General features: G+C 34.1%; 2 protein-coding genes across 3 annotated transcripts in view; both read left to right on the top strand.

The window, feature by feature from the left end:
- LOC109355164 lies at positions 2819-7162 on the top strand. The gene is made up of 2 exons (XM_019598142.1): positions 2819-3102; positions 5377-7162. The coding sequence occupies exons 1-2, from the start codon at positions 3010-3012 to the stop codon at positions 6766-6768; spliced, it is 1485 nt and encodes a 494-aa protein (XP_019453687.1). The 5' UTR covers positions 2819-3009; the 3' UTR covers positions 6769-7162.
- LOC109354859 (SKP1-like protein 21) overlaps positions 9577-14156 on the top strand; it is an 8717-nt gene continuing 4137 nt past the window's right edge. For both annotated transcript variants that reach the window (XM_019597644.1, XM_019597642.1), the window contains exons 1-2: positions 9577-9745; positions 10924-11248. In XM_019597644.1, the coding sequence (XP_019453189.1) occupies positions 11228-11248 (21 nt within the window). In that variant the 5' untranslated portion in view covers positions 9577-9745; positions 10924-11227. The remainder of the gene's footprint in view (positions 9746-10923; positions 11249-14156) is intronic.

The following is a 14156-nucleotide window of genomic DNA, read 5'->3' as shown; positions in this document are numbered from 1 at the left end:
TAAGTCAATGTCACATGTATTAAGAGACACATGAGAAATGATGTGCATTGCACATGAAGGAGATTTTTGGGTAGGACTTCCCCATGAGTTAACAAGTGGAAGTAACAAAAGTTAAAGTGTGATTCAGTGTATTGAAAAAGAAGGGTAACATGAATTAAAACAAATACTCATATTTTTTAATGTGCGAGAGCACTGTTGTTAAAACTGTTTCATACTGGCCAGTTGAACCGACAAACTGGTAAACCAGTGAATCAGTCCGAATATCGATACGATATAATAATTATATCGGTCATGCAATTATACTGATCAATTTTTATTTAAAATTACTTTTTTAATGAAAATAAAAAAATATTGGTTTTTTATTGATTTTTTAATATTAATGTTAATATATTATATATGTATATCTAATTTCGTCGGTATGCAGTTTAATTAGTGAACCACCAGTTGAACAACTATGCCAGTACCCCAATCGGTTTGATAACTGATACGGTATTAATAACACTGTTTGAGAGTCTATAATAAAAACATAGACATATTTTAGAAGGGAAAATAAAGGAGAATATGAAACTTGTCACAATGAACATTTTTTCTTATGTAGACAATAAAATAGATTAAAATAAATATAATCTATAGCAAAGAGATATGTAGTGTGACTAGTGTACGAGTGGATATCTACTATCCTAAAACAGTGTGTCAATCTATATGTTATTACTTGTATTTGGTCAAAAAAATAATTAAATATTAAAATTTTACTTTAAATATATTTTTTCAACCAATCACAAACAATGACAAATAGAGTGACACACTTTATCGTATAGCAGATGTATTTTCCTAGTGTCCACATTTGCATTGCTTTGTCTTTTTAAGATATTGAATGTTACACGTGTCTTAAAATGGCAAGATATTGTGATTACACCAAGTTCAAAGGTAAAATAAATGTTACAATTATTGAGGCAAATTTTATCTACTTTTTTTATGAATGTTTTTTTCTCTCATTACCTAACTGATTATGTAAAAACTTCATTATAAGATATATATTGAAAGATTAATTGATTGACTTGTTGATGAGATACATTGGTTAACACAAAACAAAAGATATAAGAAAAATAAAATATAAAATAAATTGATTGGTGGAAAACTAATCTAGGCGAGGGAGTTGAAAAACTTTCATTTGATTGGTGAAAAAAAACAGCGAATTTAAGCCAATGCTTTTAGATAACAAATTCTTCTTTTTGGGTTATAAAAGAAATAATATAGAAAGTTTCTGAAGAGAACATCCATCATAATATCACTCTAACACAAACACGTTTAACTATGAGTTTCAATACATTAATATTGGTAAACAATTGTTAAGTATATCGAGATAACAAAAAAAAAATATCTCGTATTCTATACTCATCATTCATATTTAATTATTATCATCTTTAAAAAATCCAAATAAATAGTAAATATATAGTGATTATGTATAAAGTATTATATTGATTTTACATAGATATTATACTCCACTAAAATTAGTTAAATGGATATTTTATTAATGAAAACTTTTTTTTAAAATATTGTATGCTTTCTATTGTGAGTGATAAAACTCAATTTTCATGATCTACTGATCTCCAAATTTTTAATCAAATGACGTACTATGGATTAGGGGACACCTAGATGTAAACAATAAATAAAAATAGGTATATATATATATATAAAATATATATACTATTATAAAAACACATGTAAACAACTAGGTCTAGTAATGTAAGAAATTGCTAAATATTCAAGATGATTAAAAATCAATTCAATTCCTGTACTTGTTCAAATGGATAATTACACTTCCCAAAAAAAAATAGTTCATTGTTTATATGGTGAAGAAATTTCTTTGATAATACAAAAAACATTTTAAAGAGTATTTATGTAATTGAATATGTATAATTATATATCTCAAAATTGTTATTTTAGAAATCAAGTCACCAAGGCAAAACGAGCTGAATAGATTTATGGTATTAACAAATAGCGTAAAATCTGTATATTGACAGTATAAAGATTTATACACATACACACTATCATCCACTCTTCATTTGAATTACTTTTTTTTAAAAAAGTCAACAATAATTAAACATCAATAGTGGATGATATAATAACAGTGTATAAATCTTGTACACCGTCAATGCCTACATTTTTTTTCTCATTAACAAATCTTTCATATTTATTCTGCTTATGGCGTTAATAAAAGACAATTATGTCGTTTTATATACATGCTCTTACTAACAAAAAGCCAATGCTCATACATAAAAATGACACGTGCTTGAAAAGTTTATTTTATGAAGTTGATATTTACTCCATTTTCATATCCTCTTCAAAATAAAATCATTAATTTCTTTAATTTTACATTGAAAAAATGGTTTCCAATCATAAAGTTCACATTTCAAGTATCTGACAAAACACAATTAGATCAAAAATTGCCAATTTATTAAATATGAAAAGTTAATTCTTTGCAACAATTTATATCATATAATATAAAAAATGTATACTGTGATACCAAATCTAGCAATTTAGAACACACAATAGATATTAAAAGTAATTGATATATTTGGATAATAAAAAAAGATTTAATATGTATAAATGTTTTTAGAGATACTATCACGAAATCCTCAAGTATTTATATATAAATCTTCATTAAGCCTCAAATAAAAGTAAATACAATACGTTAACAATGTAAATTTTTACACCAAGTATAAATTTTAAACTTATTTTAAACTCAATAAAAAAAATAGCTTTAGGCGTGTCCTATCATGTAGCATTGTATGATATAAAATAAACTTTATTACTCCATTTTTTCCATGTTGAAGTGATCTCACTTTCTATTCTCTTCTCTTCCCTTCTCTCTCATCATTTTCCATTATTTCTTTCTTAACTAAAATCTAATTAATCCATGATTGCATCTCACCACTGCCATTTCTCGTCGTTTATTCAACTCCGGTGACCGTGAAACACCGCACGCCGCCGCCAACTATACCCACCATGGAAAACATCAACAACACGGTCCAGACTGTTAACGCTGCAGCCACCGCCATCGTCACCGCCGAATCCAGAGTCCAACCCACCACCGCGCCGGTCCGTTCCTCTCTCAATGTTTGTGTTATTCGTACTATGTGTGACTGTTTCTTCAGTTCGTTTCGGTTTTCAATGTTTTTGTTCGGTTCCCGAGAAACAGTGTACTAAGCAGAGAAAACGATGAAAGATCTTGTGTTTTATGTTTTTTATGTTTTTTCCACTGTTGTTATTTTTTTTATTATTATTACTACTATTTTTCATCATAGTGATGAAGGTCTGGTCTAGTCTTTATTTGACCCTGGAAAATTTTCAACTTTGAATCTTTTTTCGTGTTTCTTTATTCATCCTTTGCTACTGTTCCTTTGTGGCTTTAAAAAAAAGTGAGAAAAAAAAATGGAACTTGAAAATTTGATCTTGGGTATGTTTTTTTTGGAATCATGATTCTGTTAATTGAAGGAATGTAATCACCTTGATTTATTTATTTTTAAGTATTTTGCATTTCGGGTACTTTGATTGAGTTACTTATGTATAAAAGAGGCTTAATTTTATTATTAGGACATGGTATTAGTACACTACTACACTTCTATTTTCTCTCTCTGTGTACTTGAACAACGAGTTTTGAGTTTTTGAATAATGAACTTCTTAATCTGAATCTATGCATATTGTGCCTTAGTGCGAATTATCACATAGTTCTTAGTGCGAACTTAACATTGATTACTGGAGACCTACCTTACACATTGTGGCTTTGGCCCCCAAGTTGACCAACTGCAATATCCTTGTCACAGACCTTTGATTCACTTTCAATTTCTTTTCAATCTCTATCATGGTTAACTTTTTTTGGCAGGTATATTTTGAAAACATATCTTTTAATTTAAAATGGGCGGCCTAATGCACGAGACTTTCACTTAGTGGGGTCTGGGGAGAGTAGATGTAAGCAGTTTTACCCCGCTAGTGGAGAGACTGCTTGTAGGATTTGAACATGTGATCTTATAGTCACTAATAACAACCTTACTATTGCGTCAAACTCTTTTAATAACAGTAGGAAAATTGAGTTGATGTCTGAAATTGGCAGTGTAACTCCTCCTTATCCTGCAGATGGTGGAGGTTACTTCACATTGTTTTCGTGACACCATCAGTGCCTTTGGTTGATTTTTTATTTTATTTTATTTCTATTCAATGCTTGAGGCCATGCGTTTCTTCATGCTATTCATTCTCTTTACATTTTTTAACGTCTATTGTTGTTTTTCATATAGTATATAAAAACATAAGGGACACATTTAGATTTGTGGTGCTTAATGATCCTTTGATCACTTAAATAAATACTAGTATGTATTTTCATATTTTTGATATAAGTGGTTAAGAGAATGCTGATTATAACGGATTAGTTTCCATGAATTAACCTCCGAAGTCCAAACTATAGAAACAGAATATATGTGCTTGTGTTTTGCCAGTCTCTTCCACCCATGATTCTGTAATCTGTATGCAGCGAAAACTGTTTCTCACCATTCTTGCCTGTAGGTCATGATGTGCCTTGAGATGGCCACCGGCTTTCCCCATGTCGGTCGGGAATCCATTCTCCAGTTATCGCTTGCGTCTTACGCTCGGTCCTCTAGTCACCTTTAAAATATAGCATTTTCATTTTCTAATATACACCTACTTGACAAAAATAGGAAATTGAAGTCTTTCTTTTGCTTTCCTTTACAGTGAATAGGCTGATGAGTGTAAGCTCCAGTAGCATTCATTCCCTGTTAGTAACTATTGGAAACTGTAGGTTACAAGAGTAATTTTAGAGTAAGTTAATGTCTTATCTATAAGAATATTAAGTGTGCTTACTATGGAGGCTAAAATTCTAATGATTATTGCTTGTCTGTGTTATATCTTTTCACATGGCTAAACCTGCTATTTGTTCTAAAAAATTGGTCCGAGTATAACTGAATTTTGACCCTTTGAGCCTCAGATAATGTTTTATACAACTACCAAAATTGCAGATAGTAGATCAAAAGATTTAATGCTTAATATAGCATAACTATGCACTATTTTGGTAGATTAAGATAACTGACTTTCATTTAATTCTCGAATCTTGATACGCGGGGTTCACATGTCACTCATGTGACAATATTCAACTGGGAATGAAGTGTTAAATTTGAAAGTTTTAAGGAAGAAAGTGGAACTCGAAATTACGTGCACAAAATAACATTTAAGGGAATACTAGCATTTTATTTATGTAAAAATTTGGAAACTGGACTGGAACATTGCTAGTTAGCAGTTACTGTTAATTCATGTTTTGATTGTGTTCCAAAATTTTGATGTGAAGTTGTTTCTTCATTACTGCAGAAAAAACGGTGGGGGAGCTTCTGGAGTCAATATTGGTGTTTTGGATCCCATAAAACCAGCAAGCGAATTGGCCATGCTGTCCTTGTTCCTGAACCAGTTGCACCAACAGGTCCAGCTGCTATTCCCGCACCAAATCCTTCAACCACCACTGTAATGCCATTCATTGCTCCTCCCTCTTCTCCAGCATCTTTACTCCAATCTGATCCTTCGTCTGCTACTCATTCACCAGCTGGATTACTCTCACTCACATCTCTTTCTGTCAATGCTTACTCTTCTGGTGGACCTGCATCCATTTTTAACATAGGCCCTTATGCATATGAGACTCAGTTAGTTTCACCACCTGTATTTTCCAACTTCACAACTGAGCCATCAACTGCTCCTTATACTCCTCCACCTGAATCTGTGCAGCTGACAACACCATCTTCGCCCGAGGTTCCATTTGCTCAATTATTGGCATCTTCACTAGACCGAGCTCGTAAAAATAATGGGACACAGAAGTTTGCATTATACAATTATGAATTTCAGCCATATCAACAATATCCTGGAAGCCCAGGTGCCCAAATTATATCCCCTGGGTCAGTCATTTCAATGTCCGGGACCTCAACTCCTTTCCGTGATAAACGCCCAACTCTTGAATTCCGCAAAGGTGAAACACCAAAAATCTTGGGCTATGAACACTTCTCCACTCGAAGATGGAGTTCAAGGCTGGGATCTGGATCCTTGACACCAGATGGGGCAGGGCAAGGTTCAAGACTAGGTTCAGGATCTGTGACACCTGATGGTGTTGGGCTAGTCTCACGACTTGGTTCTGGGACTGTGACTCCAGATGGTCTCGGGCAGGATTCAAGGTTGCATTCCAGTTCTTTGACACCTGATGTTTCTGGGCCAACCACTCAAGGCAGCCTCTGTGTGCAAAACCAGATTTCTGAGCAAGCATCACTTGCAAACTCAGAGAGTGGACATCAAAATAATGCAACAATAGTCAGTCACAGAGTTTCATTTGAATTAACTGGGGAAGATGTTGCGCGATGTCTAGCAAATAAAACGGGAGTATTGCTTCGAAACATGTCAAGGTCTTCACAGGGTATACTAGCCAATGGCACTGTTGACAGAGAAAGGATACAACAAGACGCCAATAGTTGTTGTGATGTGTGTTCAAGGAAAACAAATGATAGACCCAACGATCCTCTTGGAGAAGGAGGGCAGTGCTGTCAGAGGCACCATTCCGCTACTTCTTCCAAAGACTTCAATTTTGACAACAGAAAAGGTAACGTTTCTGGCAATGCTGCCAATGGCCCGGAGTGGTGGACTCACAAGAAGATTAATGGGAAGGAAGGTAGATCAGCCAATAGTTGGGCTTTCTTCCCAATGTTACAGCCAGAAATCAATTGAGGAATTTAGTTCATTGCAACATGACTTAACCTTTATGGTTGGAGGCAAAAAAGATTTCCAATTTCTGTGCATAACCTTTAGCATATCATTGTTTTGAGTGCATTTCATCATGCCTATGAGGAAATGGTGGCAAATGGATGGAGGAATAAGATACAAACAAATGAAACAAAATTTGTTATAGTCCTTTAGGACCCAAAGTAGAATGCAAGAGGAACATAATTGGTAGGTAGGGACCAATAGAGTGGATTCTAAATTCTGAAGAATATTATTTCTGGCATTTTATGGTTTTGAAGTATACAGAAATAGCAAATTACAGTTATTTCGTGTTATGGATTATTATTGTATTTATTATTTCATGTGCAATAATGAAGAAAATGTATCTTTATTTTTGGCACTTGGATTATGAAGAACCTGCATATTTGGTCCAGTCTCTCTAGTTTGGTGGGGTCCTTTAGAAAATACATGCGGTGCTTGTAGGTGGGTTCCCCTGTGGCTATGTTTTTTAGAACATATACCTGTGTCCTACATCTTGTCTCATGTGTTGTCCCGAACCAATGATAATGAAGTAAAAATAACAATAATAATAAGTTTTTAAATTTTTTAATCAACGTGTCATGTTTTTATTGGTTCTGGACAACATATGAAATGGAACCTAGACCTCTGTTCATGTTTATACATGTTTACCTGTATTTGTGCCCTTTAATTATTGCTGCAATAAGTTAGCTACACTTCACCTACCACAATATGGTACCCATCTGCAACTAACTGATGATGCATGGTCCCTATGTATGAATGTGCTGTTGAAAAGCTGCAACGAAGTTGTTCTAGCTCATCATTTGTTGGTTGGTTCAATTTGATTTTTCATTTCATCCTATAGAAAATAAAATTGAAAAAAGTGCTTTTTTTATCAAAGGGCAGGACTATATATTTGTCATGGGGGGACCTTCTTATAGTGCAAAGCATTTATGTTGGAGTTTGTGTGAGTTGTTTCTTCTTGTCTTATTGTCTCTTAAGTCTACCAATAAGTTCCTCATTGGACAAAATGTTTCACTTTCATGTCTATGCCTTTAATCTTAGGTGGGTGCATGTTTCATTCAACTAACTAGAGGAGTGAACTTTTCCATTGGCAAGTATTGATGAACTACTAATGAAGCAGTAAAACTATTGGCAAGTATTGATAGGTGGGTGTCTTGTGTATGGTGATTGGTGAAGCAGTAAAACTAGGAATTAACAAGTATTGATAAATGCTTATCGAAAAAAAAAACAAGTATTGATAAACTACTAGTGAGAGTTAAAAACTTATATATATGATGTGTAGTATGCAGGTTTTGATTATTTAACTTTGGAAGTTTGTAACTTTTGAGAATGTTTGCTAAATTTTAAATTTGAAATATGATTGATTACCTGTGCGTTGGTTTAGTGGTGTAAGACTCTATTGAATCCTTAATTATTGTATTAGGCTAAAGGTTAATGATTTGATTATTGTGGAGAGACAATCAAACATTTCGAAAGAGATTAGTTCATTACACATAGAGTGAGAATATACTCTTTGTTATAGGAAAAATATATGATTGATTAACGTTCAACTAGTTAAATTTAGATTCAATGATTTTGGACCAGTTTTATGATTTTTTAGTACTACAAAAGATATCTCTCACACTCTGGATAAAAAACTAATCTCTTTTGGAATTTATGGTTGTCCCTTCTAAAAAATATATAGAATTTGCTAATTGTGATGGGAGACATGCTCATATCTACATTTTCAAGTCATCCACCTATTGACTGCTACTAATGCTGTATCTGCTTGACACATATTACTATTCCATTTAGAAATTGTTTCTCATTAATGATGAAAGGTTGTATTGTACTCAGGAATGGAATATATTAGAGAAGTTAAGTTCAACTACATTACCAACATTAAGTCTATTACATCTAACTCTAGTTAGTACCACTTTTAGGTGTGAATAATGAATACAAGGGTGTACAAACACTTCAAAGGATATTGATGAAGATAACCACTACAAGCAAGGGACACTAATTCTATTTCGGTTCATTATTAAATTAGAAATAAAGCTTTTCATATTTGAACATTAAAAAGTTCATACCTTTTATGTAAGTATTAAAAATACACTTCAAGTGAATAATTCTTTAAGTAACCTATAATATGTAATTAATGATTAATGATAGGTGTAAGCTAGTAAGCAACATCATCTAAAGAGACTCTCCTTTTTTATTTTGTAGATAATTCTCTCTCCAATATTCGAGAAGATCCTAACCAAGTTCATCTTTGGTCATTTTAAAGTAAAAGTTTTGGTTGTAGAAAGAAAAAATAGCAAGATTAATTTCATGATATGTCTTAAACTCAGATTGATTTTGTTTTCAACATATCATGATTCTCTTTAATACTGAATGTCAATTACAATATATGATAAAAATTATGATTTCAAGTTTTGAATAAAAAAGATGATCGTCACTCATTTTTATAGCAATCACAATTGTTGTTTTTAAACCTCTGTGATATTCTTATTTTATGAATTATGTTCTTAAATAAGAACAAAAAGAGAAAAAAGAAAGAATGTAGTTATTTGGTTGAGAATGAGATAGGTTGTAAGATCCAAATAAAAATAATATTTATCATTATGAGAAAAAAAGTAAATATTATTCTTATTTTATAGAGAATTATAATAAATTATAAAATAATTTGTAAAACGAGAAGTTGATATTTACGGAGGAAGATGCTCTAACATGTGCCTACCTGCCACCTGAGCAAATAACTAACTGCACGTGACACGTTTCCTTATTCATTTGATAGAGTCACGTGACTGAACTCCACCGCACACAAATCAGATAGAAAACGGAAAACCCTATCAACCTATCTCACCCACCACTCTTCTTCTCTCAATTCAACTGCTTCTCTCTCTGTATATACATATATATACCTCTCTTCGTGCATGTCCTTCATTTTCTCCTCTTCAAGGTACCTCTCTCTTTTCTCTTGTTTCCAATCTTCGGTCTCTAGCTTCAATTTGAAGCTACCTTTGTCGATTACGTAATTGAATTCTCCGATTTTTCGTTTTTCAATTAATTCGAGATTCATTTCATTATAATTTGACCTGGTTTCAATAATTCCTGTCTCGTTTGATTCATATTCTTCCTTAACTTGAATTATTTGGAATTTTTGGATAGGCTAGTTTAAATTAATCAAGATAAGAGCGAGAATAATGGTTATTCTCTCTTCTTTTATTTTGTGTGGTTTTGGTTAGTTTGATCTAGCTTAGTTAGTTACGTTTTGTGACTAAGTTGTGTGAATGAAGTTGCTGAAAATGAATGGTTTCGATATCGCTCAGCCGCTGTATTTGCCCACAATTTATGTGCAATTGCAATAAATGCAATGCAACTGTAACTTAGAGCCTTAGTCATCACAAGTTGACTGCGTCTGTGTTTGTTAATTTGGCTCGGAAGTCACATGTGGTTGGAAGTTGAACTAAGAATCACCGTGTTGTCTTTCGAAAGTTATTGTCTCCTTAAGTGTTGTGGTATTGATCAGTATAGTGTGGTGGTAATTTCATAAAAGCAAGTTTTTTATTTCAATATCAATGATTTTGGTCACTGTTGTTGTTATTAACTTATCATGATAATGAAATCGAGGAGGGTGTTGTGTAGTGTAATCAACCTCAACAGTAAAGTGAGTAAAGATAAAACAATGCAGACTACATAAAGAATTAACTTTGAGTTTAGTCAACTAATTAAATTCAAAAGCTTTAGAATTTTTTTTGATTTTCTTGATGGATAACATGATATACTGGATAGATCTCTAGGCAAGGGTTTCAGTTTTACCATCTATAACAGAGAAACTTTTGCATATTAGGTATAAACATATAACATTTGAAATAAAGCTTTATTTTTTTACAAACGCCTATGGATAGTACACTCTGATATTGCAGTAATTGAAAATGAATAATTTTATTCTCAATTGTTGATTTATGAACACCGTCAATAAATATTTCTCAACCTTATGTTGTTCACTTCTCTGTTTATTGAAGTCTCGCACATATTTATGCATGCACATAATTTATCATTATATGGTAAACAAGCTGAGCCGATGTTTGTGATTTGGAAATGTTTAGTTAATCCCGGGACCTTCTTTGTATTTAGGAAGAATAGCACATGGTTTATTGCCAAAGCTCCTACTGCTTCATTTCTCAGTAGAGGATTTGTGGAAGCTCTTCTGATAAGAATGCTACTAAACTGGTTTTTGGAGTCCAGAACTATCCCAATTCCCAACTCAGGGAGAAAGTTTGAAGAGTCTATGCTTACATTACGAATCGAAGTTTGTGAAGAAGTGCGAAGTTTCCTTTGAGTTGTAATTTCCTTGTTACTGAGTCGTCCAAGCAATAAAGTTTTGGCACCAAATCCCTAGTAATTACAAGCCACATTGTTTTCCGAGTCCGAAGCTGCTATGGCAGTTGTGAAACCTGAGGTATGATGCTATATTTTTATTTTATTTATATATAATCTATTTGATGGGGTTAATGTTGATGTTGTGGCCTTGTTCAGATCATGCATTAGTATTATGTATTGGTTCAATGCATTTTATATACTGCATTTTAGATTGCATTCTCATCCCACAGCAGCAGCCCTTGCTGAATTGGTATTTGTAAGAGTAACTACCTAATGTAACTGCCAAGAGAGTGAGTGAGTGTGAGTGAGAGAGAGAGAGAGTGGACTGGACACTTGACTCTGGGATTACCCATGATGGAAATTAGATGTTTAAGTCGGGTCCATATATTTGTGACTAAAATAGGGTGATCCACCTGCTGGAGCATGATGACGTGGCATAAAGAAGGGGAGAGGTAGAGTATACTGACCATAACCTAGAGGAGCACCATAGAGATTGATGTAACTTATTACACCAAAACCAGGTGGTGCATAATAGCAAAATGACACATCATGCCAAAATGTGTTGCAGAAATCACAAAAATAACCACCTCCCCTATTGAATAACCACCCCCTGTCTATGCAACCCTACCACCACGTGAGTGACCACAAAAATCACCACGTGAGCCACCATGATAACTGCCAACATCAGTGTATTGATACCTAAGGTCTTCTGGTTGATTGTGCGATAGCGATGGTGGAATCGTAGAACTCACTCGACTAAATGGCATCCCTGATGACACTGAACCAAAGGAATGCTGAGGAGATGTTGCAGCTAGGTTAACTGACATCACATCAGAGATTGAGCGATTACGATTTTGTTCAAGACGGATTTCAAATGTGAGTTGGGACTTGGGAGGATTGAAGGGCATTGACAGCAGGCAACTCTTTTTGACGCTCAACAGAGATGATCACAGGCTGAATTTCCTCAGATAAACCATCTAAAAATGAAATCAATATGCTCTGCCTGTGAGGTTGGAGAACCTATGGAAATCAACGAATCTACCAAGGCCTTAATCCTTGTGAAGTATTCTGAAAATGAGCTTGAGCCTTTGGTAATGGATCGAAGTTGCAACCTCAACTGTCTACTGCGTGCCTTTGTTTGAGCTTGGTAGTAATCAGTAGTTTATTGCTACAACTTCCAGGAATTTCTGCAACCTACAACTTGAGGTTGAAGCTCCTCATATACGGAATTGAGAATCCAGGAGAGAATCATCTGATCATGTCCCCCCAGCTCAAAAGCGTTGGATTGATAAGGCTATTGGCACGATCTCCATCAGCAAGAAAATGAGCAGGAATCTCAGGCATAGAAACAAACCTGTCAGAACGATTCTGTGAGTTTGGGTAGAAGGAAGTGGATGCATAAGAATGAGAGAAGAAGCACGAAGAGGTGCAATAGCAGTTGGAGGAGAAGAATTGAATGGTGTAGCACTGGTGTGAGGTGGAGAAGTCATGGTGCCGCCATTGAAACCAGACTTTGGAGCAGTGGCCATTGCTGGCGTGATACTATTTAACAGTAACTACCTAATGTCACTGCCAAGAGAGAGAGAGAGAGATCTGAAGACTCTCTGTCTTGACTTTATTGAATTGATTGATTATTACAAAGGGATTTAGCTCTATTTTTAGAGCTGACTAATAGTCTCTTACAAAGAGTGTTAGCTTCGTAAGTAAGCTAACTAACTATCTAGAATAACTAACTGACTAAATTCTATTCCATAATAGTATTTAGGGCCTCTACCAATTTTTAACTTCTAGCTCTTCAAAATGTGTATAAACTATGATTCATGCTGAAGCATTCTTATTTCCTCCTTATTTGTATTTATTATTTTGAATTACCTTCTTAAAGTAAAGGATTCCTGAGATACAAACACTGATTTCCTAAAATTCATTCATCGGTACATCTCTTAAGAGTTCAAACCTAGACCCCACTAGGTGGGAGCCTCGTGTATTGGACCACCATTTTTTACCTCTCTTCAGATGGTCAGGTTTTCATGTGAATTTAGAAAGGAAATATTCATTTTTATTTCTCTTTCCCTTCTGCTTCATCTTGCTTTCTTTACCTATGACGTATTTTCTATACTTCTGTTCAATGCTATTTATCTGCTTTTTAAGTGTAATGAAGGTAGTTTTTCACATCAGATCATTTGGAGTTTAATCCTCGTTAAACATCGTTTTTATGTTTTGATGGGTACCAGAAATAGAAAATGGAGGAAACAGAGACAAGTAGACGTATATTGATTAATATGGTGGAATTCCGTAACTCAAAATCAGCTTGAAGGAAAAAAAATACGGAGATAGAATATGAAGGTTAAAAGCTAGCAATGAGGTTGTCAAATCTTCCCAATTCCGAGTCCCAAATTCTGCCTAACCGCCTTCTATGTATTTCCCGGGATATATTCCCTTGATACTCGATTCCTTCTCTCTCCTTCCCACTCGCCCACGCCTTGCCTCTTTCCACCTCAGCTTAGTTAGTTATTTCCTTGGTGGAATTTATGTTATTTCCCACTCTACCCCTTCTTTCGTAAACTCTAGTGAACATGGGTCTCTCACTATTTTTCTGTCTATTGGGCCCAATTAATGGGTCCGCATCATGTTTTAGGCATATATGTAGGGCTTATGAGCTATCAGTTTTCTTAGACAACAAGGACACGGGAAGGAAAGCTACATCATGATGAAACTCTGCAATGTTGGGAAATCTGTTTGTATAATTCTTTGAATTTGTAGATAAGACTCCCTTAATGATATTGACTTTTTTGAACATTGGGTATCCAATTACATCTTTAATGACAAATGAGTGTCTGTCAAGGCCAGAAGCGGGAATTTTGTTCAGTTGGAGCGGCTTAATTATATGATATCACTACATAACTCAGATTTTAGAAACATTTATTTTTCTCTAAATATAGTTGTTTTATGACTAGCTTGCTCCCCTTTTTTGTTGTGTCATGCAGGCT

Source organism: Lupinus angustifolius, chromosome LG08 (assembly GCF_001865875.1).
Source record: "Lupinus angustifolius cultivar Tanjil chromosome LG08, LupAngTanjil_v1.0, whole genome shotgun sequence".
NCBI classification, from domain to species: Eukaryota; Viridiplantae; Streptophyta; class Magnoliopsida; order Fabales; family Fabaceae; genus Lupinus; species Lupinus angustifolius.
Note: the sequence above shows the minus strand (reverse complement) of the source record. Positions and strands in the feature narration are given on the sequence as shown.